Source organism: Rhinolophus ferrumequinum, chromosome 2 (assembly GCF_004115265.2).
Source record: "Rhinolophus ferrumequinum isolate MPI-CBG mRhiFer1 chromosome 2, mRhiFer1_v1.p, whole genome shotgun sequence".
In the NCBI taxonomy this organism is placed as follows: Eukaryota; Metazoa; Chordata; class Mammalia; order Chiroptera; family Rhinolophidae; genus Rhinolophus; species Rhinolophus ferrumequinum.
The window spans coordinates 70,288,181-70,302,476 of NC_046285.1; the positions used below are offsets into that span (position 1 = coordinate 70,288,181).

Genomic DNA, 14,296 nt, shown 5'->3' on the forward strand with positions numbered 1-14,296 from the left:
ACACAATACAGATTTGTCTATATTTTAGAAAATTTTGAAGGCAGTTCAAATAGCTGGCTATTTTAGTCAGTATGCCACATATTTATCACACTAGGTATTTAAAAAAGATTTTTTCCCTCACCTATCAGCCATTGCTTTGCCTCTGAGTAGACTCCAATTATGTCGCACCATCTTTTCCTGATTCTTATTAAACAATAGCTTCCTACAATATTTTTACTTATTCCAGTCTGTTTTCTCCTCCTAAAGATCTTTCTGCATACATAAATCTACTGATAACGTAGGATGGGAAGTGTTAAAATCAAAATTTGTTAGTAACTCATGGCTTGACTTAGTTGTAATCTTTTTAAAAATAGTAGTTTGAAGTACATTTTCTTTTAAAGTCGGTTTCTTCCAACATCTGCAACACACCAGTGGTCACCTATGTAGCATGTTGCCCAGTAGGTTGTCTGTATCAAACCTCCCTCAGGCAGTCTCTCATTAGGTGTGGAGTATTCCATGCACGTGTGCATACTTCCAGCCTTGTGTCTTTGTGAAGTTTTAAGTATTAGCAATTCTGATGGTAGACATGATGTAAGCCATCTGTCAAAGGCATGTGCAAACCCACTAAAATGCTTCCGGAAAGTCCTCTGTCATACACAGTGAATGGATTCTCATTTAGGCCAGGGGCAGGTGAGCGCGGATAGGCGCGGTCAGCGCAGCCGCTTATCGCGGGTCTGTGCGTGAGAGGAATCTCCCAGGCTTCCTCGTGGAGCAGAATTCACCGGCCGAGGCGCAAGTGGAAAAAGTTCAGAACCGCGGCACCGCAGCTCCGGGAGAGCTGCGCGGCGCGGTAGCGGGTCGCTGGCCGCGGTGCTGAACGCTCTCCCGAGCTGCCCCCAGGTTGACCGTCCGGTGGCCAGGAGGGTTGGAGCGCTCGCCGGCAGCCGCCAGTCTCACGTATTCGGTCGTCGACTACTGGTTCCGGGCAGGGTACGCACAGGATACATGCAGGGGAGTCACCTGGCGAGTATACGGACGACCTCCGACCAATTCCCAGCAGGCGCAGCTCCTGCCACTCAACAGAAAGCCAATAACAGCAACGCGGCCTATATTTATTTATTGAGTGCTCACTCTATCCCCGACCCTTGACAACCACTCCCACTGGTCCTCACAACATCGTTGAAATTTAAAGCAAGAAGGTTGATAACCTTGCCCAAATGAACACAGCTACCGAATGGGTGATCTCCCTCAATCATGCCTCAAAAAATGTTTACTGTGCACCCTCGACGTGCCAGCCTAACAGCCTCTGCTCCTCCTCCTCTGCGGCTCCACCCTCCTCCCACCACGCTCCTTGCCTTGTGCCACTCCTTCCTTTCTCCGTCCAGGTTTGCATCGGAAAAAGTAATCTACACAGCTCACCCCTACCACCGCGGCGCTGGGGCTGTACAAAGGGCTGGGGTTCAGAGCAGAGTTAGGTACACATTTTGCCTTTTCGGGCTCAAAAGTCAAAATTGGTGGGAGATCCGAGTCAAGTCCCAGACTCCCCAATTGCTGTGTGACCTTGAACAAGTGGCCACAAGTCTCTGAATCTGTTTCTCCTCCCAACACATTGATAGGTAATACCGTTAAGACCGCGTGCAGCTCTTCCCAGATGTGCACCACTCTCCTCTCCCGTCAAAACACAAACACTAGGTCTCTCTTTTTTTTTTTACTTCGTACCCCCCATTTCCAAGCCCGGTTGGGCACGCTCGCTTCTTCTCCCCACCAGGTCCATAGCCAACTCTACCCCTTGTTGAGAAAAAACTCAGGTCCCATCAACTGAAGGCGTTCTCCTCGCCTCCCCCACCGTCCCCGCCCCCACCCGGGTGTGACCTGCGCTTCTGGGCCACACAAGCCAGTCAGCGTCCAACGCTGGGGAGAGAGAGCTCCACGCGCTCCCGCTTCTCAGTGCCGGGTGTTCGTGGTCCCCATGAGTCGGGACGCTTTGGGAAGAGCAAGATGCTGCTGGAGTGAGAACGCGAAGGTGAGGCACGGCAGCTTCGGTGACAGGTACGTGTGTAGGGGCTGCCTAGAGGCTGGGTTGGGAAGGAGACTTTGGGGGAGAGGATGAGGGGAAGGGGGGATTCCAGAAAAAGCGGTGGATCACTCTGTTGTTCTCACCGTGTGTGTGTGTGTGTGTGTGTGTGTGTCCCTGCTTTCCTCTCTCCCCTCCCCAGTCTCTCAATGTCACCTTCTACCTCGGCTTCTGCTTCTCACTTCCCTCTTTCCTCTCCAAGCATCTTCCCTACGCACCCGCGCCCGCTCCTCCCTCGCACTCTCTCGGCGCCTAAGGAGACCATCTCGGGGACCAGCCCTGTCCATCTTTCAGCGCGATCGCATCACAGAGCTAGTTAAGTTGAACCTGCAGCATGTGGAACGCGACGCCGAGTGACGAGCCAGGGCTCAACCTCACGCTGCCGGACCTGGACTGGGACGCTCCCGCCGACAACGACTCTCTGGTGGACGAGCTGCTGCCTCTCTTTCCTGCGCCGCTGCTGGCGGGCGTCACCGCCACCTGCGTGGCGCTCTTCGTGGTGGGCATCGCGGGCAACCTGCTCACCATGCTAGTGGTGTCGCGTTTCCGCGAACTGCGCACCACCACAAACCTCTATCTATCCAGCATGGCCTTCTCCGACCTCCTCATCTTCCTCTGCATGCCCCTGGACCTCGTCCGCCTCTGGCAGTACCGGCCCTGGAACTTCGGCGACCTGCTCTGCAAACTCTTCCAGTTCGTCAGCGAGAGTTGCACCTACGCCACGGTGCTCTCCATCACCGCACTGAGCGTCGAGCGCTACTTCGCCATCTGCTTCCCGCTGCGGGCCAAGGTGGTGGTCACCAAAGGCCGGGTGAAGCTGGTTATCCTGGTCATCTGGGCGGTGGCCTTCTGCAGCGCCGGGCCCATCTTCGTGCTGGTCGGCGTGGAGCACGAGAACGGCACTGACCCTCGGGACACCAACGAGTGCCGCGCCACCGAGTTCGCCGTGCGCTCCGGACTGCTCACCGTCATGGTGTGGGTGTCCAGCGTCTTTTTCTTCCTGCCTGTCTTCTGCCTCACTGTGCTCTACAGCCTAATCGGCAGGAAGCTGTGGCGCAGGAAACGCGGCGAGGCGGCGGTGGGCGCCTCGCTCAGAGACCAGAACCACAAACAAACCGTCAAAATGCTGGGTGGGTCTCCGCGCGCCCTCGAGCTTTAGCTCCCCGGTGCCCTCCTCTCCCCATGCATTTCCACCTTCTCCCTGAGTCTCTACCTCTCTTTCCTGTTTCTCTCGGTCTCTGTCTCTCTGTACATCTGTCTCTCAATCATTCTCTCCTGTTTCTGTCTTGAGGTCTCCCTTTGGTCTCCAAGTTCTCTGTCCTGTGCGCGTCCCTGTCCTCTAGTTTCTTTCTTTCTTTCTTTTTTCTTTTTACTTTTTTTGCTTTCTTGTTTATCTATCTGTTTCTCTCCCTCCTCCCTCCCTTCCCGCCCCCCCCCCCCCCCCCCCCCCGTCTCTCACACCCCCAACTTAGTCACAGTCTTGACTCTCTCTTTTGGTGTCTGTCTCTTTGTGTCTCTTTCTTCCTATCTTGCCTTTCTCTCTTTCATGGAAAAAAGCCCGGCTTGTGTATTTCCCTAAAATGAATTTTATGTCAGCCCAGAAACTTTGCTTCAAAACTGGAATATTTCATAAAAATTTATTGTGGTCTTTACATGTTAAAGGTGAGGTTAAGCTTCCTGCCTCAAGTAGAATTTGTGGATAGCTAAGTTACACTAAGAAAAGCAAGCATTACATCTAGAAAGTATTCCGTGGTAAATTTTACCAAAAACATGATCAATTTGGATAATTCTGCCAGAAATGAGTTATTTTTCTTCCACTGTTGTGATTTGCTTTATGCCCTGCATTTTTTCAAATAATTGAATCAATTCTGTTTGTACAGTTGCTGCTGTTTGTACAGCTTTACGAGGAAGTCAGTGACAAATCAATGCTGGAGTCTCCATTTGTTTTCATGATTACGTATCTCTCCAGGTAGAAAAGACTAACACAATCTAGGATAAGGTAGGATAGGCATGCTTCCAGCATGAGAGAGGGAGACTTTGGGGAAGCTGACAAGACTTACCGTCTCCCCCAAATGGCCCTTCAGAGAACATTTGGGTGCAGTGTCATGACTAGAGTGTCCTGAATATGTACTGCATGAATTCAACTTCTTTAAGTATTCGTTCGTGTTTGGTACAAGTGAAACAATACAAGCAAAATTTTAACTCTACTTGCTTTTTCAAAAAGAAAGTCTGTGCTTTTTGTTATTTGGATATTATAGTCAACATTGTATGCTTATTTGCATATTTAATGCTCTTAGAAAGCATTCCAAGATGATTTTGTATTTGTAATTTTACAATTTCTAGAATTCTGTATATTAAAGTGATAGTTTATTCAAGGAGTGCCAAAATTTTTCAATTTTTAGACCAGTGATTCTCACAATATGATTCATAGAGTGTAAACCTTCAGAGAACTCTAATAATCACGTGGCTACTGTGGCAGTCAGTTGCTACTATGCAACTTAGTTTTGAAAATAAGTTTAATAATTTCGCCTAACTTTATTTTTAAGCCATTAATTATCCTCATTAGTGCCTTAACATTACTATTAATTTTCTTTTGCTTTGACAGTTTGAAGGGCATCACTAAAGTAGTACAAGGACTAAAATATTTTCTGTTATTTTTCCTCTGATTTCTGAATTTTAAAAACTGAATCTAGAATTTCAGAAGTCTTGAAAAAAATTACTTCACGTGCACGCAATGAAGGCTTAGATAGATGATAATTAATTTTAGTTGTTTTTATACTTTACTGTGTCCATTGTAAGTGGCAAAGATCATCCACCTCATTGTCTCAATCCTGCTTGCATATTCAATCCTCTGTGAAATTTTAAAAAGGAAAAAAGAAAAGAGAAAAGCAGGTGTCCTGGTTTCCTTCCTAGAGATTTTAGTTTAGTGAATTTATATCACATTCAAGGAATCTGTACCCCAGGGAATGCTGACACCTAGCTATGGTTGAGTATAACCACTTTATCTCATATGTGTTTGGTTGTGTCTAACACATGCTATAAAACAGTAGACAATTGTGAATAAATGGCCTAGTCACTTGAGTCAATATGTCAATCCAATCTCAAAATAAGTCAAATAGTTATTAAATAGAAATGACTGGAAGCTCAGTAAAAATGGTTGAACTGTTGATCCAGACAGACTCAATCTTGGTGAAAATGTAGGAATGGAAAAGAGCAGAACATAATGTTTCTCTGAAGTGACTGGTCACACCACACATAATCAAAACAAAACTGCATCTCCAAATAGAATGTGATTTGCTATGACATTCCTTGAACTGATGCTCTCTCTCCCATTGTTCTTTCAGCTGTAGTGGTGTTTGCTTTCATCCTCTGCTGGCTGCCTTTCCACGTTGGGCGATACTTATTTTCCAAGTCCTTCGAGCCTGGCTCCCTGGAGATTGCTCAGATCAGCCAATACTGCAACCTCGTGTCCTTCGTCCTCTTCTACCTCAGTGCTGCCATCAACCCTATTCTGTACAACATCATGTCCAAGAAGTACCGGGTGGCGGTGTTCAAACTTCTGGGATTTGAACCCTTCCCCCAGAGGAAGCTCTCCACTCTGAAGGATGAAAGTTCTCGGGCCTGGACAGAATCTAGCATTAATACATGACCAAGCACATTGCTGAGCAAAGTCATCACTTATTGTTCAAAAATGGAAGCCATAGCACAGCAGAACTTGGGAGGACGTTGAAGGTTAATTTTGGAATTGGGGACACATAGGTCTGGAAAGAGTTGGGGGGGAAGAAAAGAGAAATTGTAGTGTGTGAGAAGTTTAATTTGATTGAACACTCATGAGTGCTCTCATACACTCGTTCTGCGTATTCATTGCCTGTAATTTTGTATTCTGCTGTTGGTGCTAGCAAGAGCTTTGCAATTCAGAGAAAGGAGGAGATGCAGAGAGGGCAATTAGGGCACTTCTTACTGGATAAATACTTAATCTGACTTACTTTTTCATAATGATAAGAAACTTTGATTAAAAGAATGACATTAACATTAAAAATTTTAAACATGACTTTTAAAAACTAGAAGTTTTCATATAGCTCTAGATCAAGAGATCTCTATCTGTCCAAGAGAAATATGATGCAACATAAGTGATCAAGAAAAGTATTAATGAGAATTATTTTATATTCTTTGTTCCTAAAAAGTCTTTGAAATTTTGTTCTTTTTTTACCTTAACAGTGCACCTTAATTTGGACATTGTTTTCATCAGTAATACTTGATGAATTTAGATTTCATAAAATTTGCAGATGAAAAAGTAGATTCATAAATCTAAGTTGTTCAAACACACTTAAGAGTTTTTTGAAAACCAAAGCTACAAGTTTTAAAATTTTAAATGAATTGAAATTACAAATTTAGTTCAAGTTGCACTAGTCACTAGTCATTTCAAATATTCAATGGCCAAATGTGGCTAGTCATTACTATTTTGACAGTGCAGCTCTAGAGTATATGTAAAATTATTGTTAATCTTATAAAACTGTTTAAAAATAAACACTTATTCCCGCAAATGTTTTTATAGCAAAATAAGCTTCATAGAGTTTTAGCGTGGTAAATCCCCCAAATCACACCTAAATGCCCTATTTCTTCAAACTTGTAAGAAAATCGATATTGAAAATAAAATGCATTTTTAAATTAGATTGAATGACATGCAATATTATTCAGGAAATGAAACTTTATACAAATTATAGAAAAATCACTGACTGCCTTATCTGGCTTAACAAAAACACTTAAGCCAACCATAAGGCTTGATTTGTGGATAAAGGAATAATTGATAACTTACTCTGAAAAGCTTATAGGAATTTATGAACATAGAAATTTTTCAAATGGTGAAGAATTCAGAATCTCTTAAATGCTACTGCTTGTTGATATTCAAAACTTCTTTTAATCTTACAACCATTTATTTCAAAGTGCCTATGCCATGTCCTATCTCCAAATTAGATTTTCTGTTTACATTCCACTGCTCATCTTATAGATGTTTACTTGGATTTCCAGTCTCCCTCTTAATCATAATAATGAATGATTACATAACTTCAACTGAATATTGTATGTTTTGGTTACAAATCTAAAGTTTTCACTTATATTGACATTGCTCCCTGTATAGTAAAGTTATTGCATATCGAATATGTTATTCCAAAAGTGATTTCTTCATAGTTCTATGCAATACTAAGTCATATAAGCAATTGCTACATGATGTTACTGGTTCACCTATGGAACTGATTGAGTCATTTAGGGAAATTACGACCATGACTGATTTCTTTCCCCCACCAAAAGTAAAAAATATTATGCTGAAGTAATTGATTATTCATCTTAGAAACATGAAAACATAATCATAATTAGAATGGTTTCTCTAGAGAAATATTTCCAAAATCCATTCTGACACTAAAACTGTCCTACCAATTTAGTCTAAATGCAGAACTTTAGCAAATTGATCATTCAGTTAATTCTTGGGAGTGCATCAATATTTCATAAAAATACACTGATTTATTTAAACCCATGGGACACTAATTAGGTCAGTCAGCATTATTGTCCTAAATAGATCCCAGTAAATCCCAAAGAGTATTTCAGTTTCCTGATACCTTTAAGTTTTCGTCTACAAATATATTTTACTTGAGAGAAAACAAGCAAAAAAGGGTTGACTTCCATCACACAGTTGATTGCCTTGAAGAAAAACAAACCTAACTTTTAATTAGCTGCTTACCTAGTTCAATGGTCCCCCTTTTCTTGTGGGTTCATGTCTGTAGTCTCAGCCTAAGTCACAGGGAAGAGTTTATATATCAAGGACCACCATTGTCCTTCGCTGCTGTTAATCTGGGACGCAGAATATATGTTCGGAGAAAGGGACTTTTAATTTGTCTTCTTATACCATTGCATTTTTATTGTTTGTAACTTCATTGTATCATCGTACTCCATAAATTATTTAAGACTCAGGGAAAAGAAGAACTTACCCTAAGGAAAATAGTTTCTAAAAGCCCACCATTTCACAAACATTTAATGCCTGATATGTTCTAAACTCCAGAGATTAAAAAGACCAAGGATTTTATCCATAGGGAGCTTCTGGTCACTTATGTGTTGTGCTGCAGGAAGTGATTAATAAATATAGTAAGTTATGAAGTTAACCTCTCCAGGCATCACTGCATCCAACTGTCCTCCAGCATTTTAGGGGCGGTTCATCTCCCTGTAGTCCTGTGAATTTGGCTAAAAAATAGATTTAAAATGGGCTGTCTGTACACAAACCAGTCAAATGTGTAGATGCAATTAGTGGGTCTGTCAGTGGTCAGTACATTCACGGCATTCTTCGTTCTTCGTTAATGTAAGGAAAGTCAATGACTTGGCTTCATTTTCAGTCTGTGTTTCCATTTTCCTGGTTATCCAGCTTTGAGATTTCTGTCCTCACACCTTACAATAAGTCACAGAATCAAGGGTTGTATCATTTTCATTATAGGAAGTGATGATTGTATGAGTAACAACTTTTAAATAATTGTTTAAAGAAAACGTTCATTTCCATGAATTATTTAAAATTGGCAGTTTTGTGGCAAGGATACTTAGAAACATTTCTAGTGTCTGGCCAGACCTGGGAAATCTTTCTTTATAGTCAACTCTTTATTTCAATGAAAGTTGTTGTGATGAGATTTGAATTGAAATTTCAGCTTTTTCACGCTAATGCTTTTATTAAGAAACTGAAATCAGTACACATAATTATGAGTTCAACGTTGACAATTTTAGCCATATTTTTTTTTTTTTTGCTGTTTTTCACTTATTCACATACTTGAATTTAACATTTGAAAAAACAACTGTTAGACTTTTTGCAAGACTGGTGACAACACTCTCTTTTCTTTTAAAAAACTGTGTACACCTTTGAAATGTGACACACATATTTACGTGTATCAAAATTTCTTGTCACAGTGTCTAAGTGAATAGAATAGAGCTTTCTTCCATCAGAAACACTGTATGGAGTATAAATAATGTTGTTAAAAGAAAGATAATGTAGTTCATGGTTCATTATCTAATGATCCTCCTATGATCCCATTACAATTCAAATTGCAACACTAGCCAGGAAATACACGACTGAAAATTAACTAGGTAATTAGTGATGGTATTAATTCAGTGAATTGAAATTATATATATATATGTATATTTATCCAGAGAATGAACTGCAAGTCAAAATCAACAAAAGGCAATGTGCTGGTGATAAACACCAACTGCTTTAAACCCACATCTTTTATTCATTCACATTAAATAAATTCAGTCATGTTAATTCTTGGCAATAATATAAGTTAGAAGCAGGTAATGGAAAGAGTTTGGATGAGGCTTATTTTGTGTTTTCCCTTTTGAATGCAAATTCTTGCAGGGTATCAGAGGCTAGACATTTTGTTTGAGAGAATCATCAACCTTAAAAAAAAAAGCTGTCATGCCTATGTCCCTCCCAATTAATTCCGATTAATATTTTATGCTGCTGGAATTCCAATTAATATTTTATGCTGTGACACAGTATACCCTTTGCTCAAGGGATTACTGACTTCCCTCAAAACTGGCAAACCATTAAAGAAAGCCCTCCAAAAGCATGCCTCACGTAAATCCACCAAAATGTTTACCAATGTCCTTTCCAGAAGAATTCCTCTTCCCTTAACCCCACTCCAGAGAAAGTATTTGGAAAGAATAGTTTGGAAGATTTTCTGTGATTTTAACATCTCAAATCCAAACATTTCTCTGGCTCAAACAACAAAAATATTTTTTTTTTCACTTTTGGCGTTATAGGTTTAGTGTACTAGAGAGCATTTGCTCATATAAATATATCCAAACAGCACAGTTTCCTATTTTACTGATACCTGCTGTATTCTAAGTCTGTGTAGAATTTACTACTTGGTTGATTTGTGTTGTTACAATGTGTCATAAATGTCAGTAAAGATATTCTGATATGTGATTTGTTTTTAAAGGTTTTTGTGAACATCAGAGAGTTTACTGTAGCTCTCCTGTACCTGTCCTATGAAATCAGGCATTAGTTTTCTTTCCTGTGTGTGTCCTTAACCAAACAATTGCTTAATAAATACCTTTTTAAAGCCTGTATCCAATTTCTTCCACTTACAGTTATAAATCTTGGTATCTGGGATATTTTACTTCTACTTCTGTCTTAATTTCAGTTGTATTTTGTCCTTTTACTTTTGGAAACACATATTTTGCAACTATACGGAGGTGTTTGTTGTAGTGGATTTTATTTCCCCAAGGGCTCCAATGTTTAATAATGATTAAGCCATTTCTATAAGTATTAAGAAGAGTTAGGGACCCTACCATGGGCTGTGATCCCACACTCTCTGTCTCTTACAGCCTGCTGCCCTCAGAGCCCAGACTGTTGCAGTCTCCATGGTGTTACACTCATGTGTGTCCCAAAGACCACAAGCTGTTTGAGTCAAGGGAAGGATTCCTATGCTTCTTGAAGTAGCAGCCACTCACTGAAGTTGGTGGGACAAAATGAAAGTTTGAAGACAGGATTATGCATCCCCTGGGTATTAGCTTCCAGACATATGGACTACAGGGGCCAATGAAATTTAAAGCGAAAATTGGAGGACCACTATAGGTGTTCAACTTTTATTGGCTAATTAAGGGACTTTAAAATACCCTACTATCTATGATCATCAACATTTCAACTTACAAAGAACATTAAACTAAAAAAAAAGTAGTAAAGACATAATCTTGTAAAAAGGATTGTCACGGTGTGAAAGTGCAATGTATTCTACATACCACAAAATCATAGGTTGTTAACATGAGTTAATTACCATTGGGAAGGAGTACCTAAAAATGTATCCTTGGCAATTAATAATTAGCATTACACTAAAGTAATCCGAAGAAGCAAGTTCTGGGATTTGTTTTCATTGATCTGCTGAGGCCCTTTCCAACATCTTCTGATCCTTTCTCTCTCCTTCAACTCTGCGCCCACGAGTGCCCATCACATTCTTTCAGCACCCCCCTTCCCCCCCACACACACACTCACATGGCAGACTCCGGGTCTGACTCTAAGGTCAAAAGAGAAGAGGCCCGCAGGTCTGCCTGGGACTTGGTGAGTCTCGCATTCTGAGGTCAGTGTAAAAATGTTGGTTGCTCTTAACTTCCTGGCTCATAATTCATCATCAGTTCCTGATTGTCATTCAAGGTATTTTCGCTGTAAGCATCTTAGCATAAACATCTTTGCTGCAAGCAGTCTCATCGCAAACACTTCCAGTAGTTACTAACGGGTCCTAACGATGCTTTCGCTGTTAGATAAAGTAACTGGTTGACAGTTTGGTTTACACTTGGCAAACTTAATATATTTCAACTAGTTGTCAGTTGGTTTCGTTTCTGCATTGATGAGCTTCTCACAGTACCCACATTTTTATATAATACAAATCTTAGTCTTATAATGGTCTAGATCAGGGGTGTCAAAACTGTGGCCTGCGGGCCAACTGCGGTCCACAATCCATTGTTAATTGGCCCACAGCAAATTCCAAAAATATATTTAGTTTACTTAAATAAACCAGGTGAGGCACTACGTACTTCACCTCGAGTGACTGGCCCGGCTGTTTGTGTATTTTACCGCAGATGGCCCTTGGTAAAAAACGTTGAAAAAAGTTTGGACACCCCTGGTCTAGATAGTGATGAGTAGGCGTGGTTGCCTTAAAATAATGGATGATAACAACTATGTTTGTAAAGCCAGATTGTAAAGCTACGTGTAAAGCCAGATTGCATACTACACTAGAAAATGACAACTATCAGTTTTTGCAAATCTTTCCTTGAGCACAGTCATCCCTCCCACGTGTCAAAATCAAAAGTTTACCAAGCTATGGTGAATATAATCAAGACAGCTACTACTTCTCAACAGTCTTCAAGACCATTAATGATCAATTCTTAATTGGAAACTCAAACCGCTTTGAATGAAGGAAAACATTGTAGTGAAAAAGTGCAATGTTGAATGAGGAGACCAATTAACAGCAAAAAGTGTATAATAATGTGAACAAAAGACTTTGAAACAATGTATTTTCATGTTTCAAGATAGTTTTTCAAATTTTGTTATTAGTTTTTCATGTTTCAGTATGTCTTCCTTAATGTCCCTCTTTTTGTTGTTATTATTTTATCTCTTTTACGGTGAAATTGCCTATGGCCAATTAGTTGTGTGGTGAAAATGTTTGCAGGGAAAATGGTTACATCAAAAATATTGGACATGCCTGCCTTCATAGTCTGCTTCCTTCAGGGGGCAATCAAATTAATTCTAAATCAGTACACATCTCCTAAGGAAGAGTTTGGCAATATGCATTAAACGCACATGAACTGCGTTTATGAACTACATATCCTTTGCTCCAGTAATTTCACATCAAGACTTAATTATGGAGTAACACAAAGATTTATCTGTAATGGTGCTCATTGCATCTTATTTATAATTGTGAAAACTTGAAAAACCCAAATATTGCTGAATAGGGAATTAGTTACATAAATTCCACAAAAGATAATAGTTACGCAGCACTGTGATAAGGGTTTTCACCTCATTTTCTCATATAGTTTTCCCAGCACACCTAGAAGGAGGTTCTATTCTTATCCCTATGGGGATGGGGGCGGGGGGAGTAACAGAGATGAGAGTTTTGTCACATGGTCAGTCAATGGCAGAGCTGGAATTTGACCTCAGACCAGTTAGGTTCCGTTGCTCTCACTTTCCCTATTCTAGAGCATGCAGGCATTAAAATTGATATTGTAGGAAAATTTTAACAGTGAGAGTAAATGCTTACCTGATATTAGTAAGTTAAAAAAAAGCATAATATCCCATCTTATAAAGAAAAAAATATTGTTCACAGAGCAAAAGAACTGAAAAGATAGAGCATATACAAGTATTAACACTATTTCTCTGGTCTGTGGAAATGTTTTCCTCTATTTTCTGTCTCGGGAGATTTCCATTTAGTCTCGGGAGACAGGAGCAAGAGTTGCATATCAGATAAACGTCAATGTCACCTGAATTCTGTGGTTTCAACGGCTTGTGTGACACCCTCCACCCCCCTTTATCAGTTTCTTGCTTCCCCTATCTTTTTCTATCTCTGTATCTGTCCCAAAGAGCTTCAAGATGTGAAGCGCTGATAGGTAAAACTAGGGAGGCGGAGAGGGTGAGGGAGAGGGAGAGGTCAGCAGTGTGACACTATGTAGGGAGTCAGTGGTGTGGCACGTACAGCCCTTCTGCAGCGAAACCAGCCTTTTAAAGATGGAATTTTGTAAGGGAGGCTGTATACCGGTCTTGGCCCGCTCTGAGCACTAGATTCTTGACTCCGATGGACTCATCTTCAGTCTTGGTCGTCTCAGTTTCTGGGCACTTGACCACTTCAGCCACTCAGTCTATGCTTACAAGCTAGACAGCAGTATGGCCAGGAATTGCTCCTCCTCCGAAATCTTGCATTTAAACATCCCATTCTGTGACCACAACTTCTACCATTCAGGTCTCTCAGTCGTTATTCCCTTCACGTAGAAGTTCTTCAGCCTTTTTACTTTCTCCCTGTCAACCAGTCCCCACCCATCTCCAATCCGTGCTCCTCACATCAGCAACTTTCTAGTGAATGTTCTCAAGTTATATGCCTGCTTTCCACCATGTCCCCGGCTCTGGGTCAATGCCGTTATCCTCCTTCCTGGCTTCCTGCCCAGGTGCTGGAGGATGATGGAGAAACATCTCATAGCAATAAGCACTCAGTGACTCCAAATATTTAAGGTGAACAAACTCTCCTGATCGGTCACACTCTGCGGCAATGTGTCCTGAGCTCTCTTATTCTCCAAAGAATCTATTCCAAACTTTCTTCTCAAACCATGTCAGCGCCTCAGCAGATACCCTTACTTCAGAAAGGAAGAAACCATTATTGAGAAGCGTCTGAGCTTGTTGCTCCATATGGAAAAGGTCCCATGGAGCTGCGTACATCCCGCCCCGTTGCTCCTCCTCTCATGTCACAGCGGGAGAAGTGCCCTCCTGAACAAAACCATTGTCTCCACCAGTGCTCGGCTTCCTTTCTCTTCCCACCTCCTATGATTACCCTCTCTCTCCTGAAGCTTCATTTCCTCCCCTTCCTGCCATGAGCATTTAAGCCTGCTCAGGACTTTCCACCATAATAAGTCTTAACTCCTGCTATGGACTGAATTGTGTTTCCTTAAAATTTATGTTGAATCTCTAACCCCCAGTGTGATGTATTGGAGATAGGGACTTTACGATAGGAT

The 14,296-nt window shown here is 41.2% G+C and overlaps 1 protein-coding gene across 1 annotated transcript; it reads left to right on the plus strand.

The window, feature by feature from the left end:
* The first annotated feature begins 2,344 nt into the window (after nucleotides 1–2,344).
* Nucleotides 2,345–5,727, plus strand: GHSR (growth hormone secretagogue receptor). The gene is made up of 2 exons (XM_033089514.1): nucleotides 2,345–3,183; nucleotides 5,398–5,727. Exons 1-2 carry the CDS (start codon nucleotides 2,388–2,390, stop codon nucleotides 5,700–5,702), a joined length of 1,101 nt encoding a protein of 366 aa, XP_032945405.1. The 5' UTR covers nucleotides 2,345–2,387; the 3' UTR covers nucleotides 5,703–5,727.
* The last annotated feature ends 8,569 nt before the right edge of the window (nucleotides 5,728–14,296 follow it).

Excerpts from the sequence above, each read along its gene's own strand:
- GHSR (XM_033089514.1), top strand. The coding sequence starts at position 2,388 with ATGTGGAACGCGACGCCGAGTGACGAGCCAGGGCTCAACCTCACGCTG. Across the intron at positions 3,184-5,397 it reads ACAAACCGTCAAAATGCTGG|CTGTAGTGGTGTTTGCTTTC; the intron begins GTGGGTCTCCGC and ends TTGTTCTTTCAG.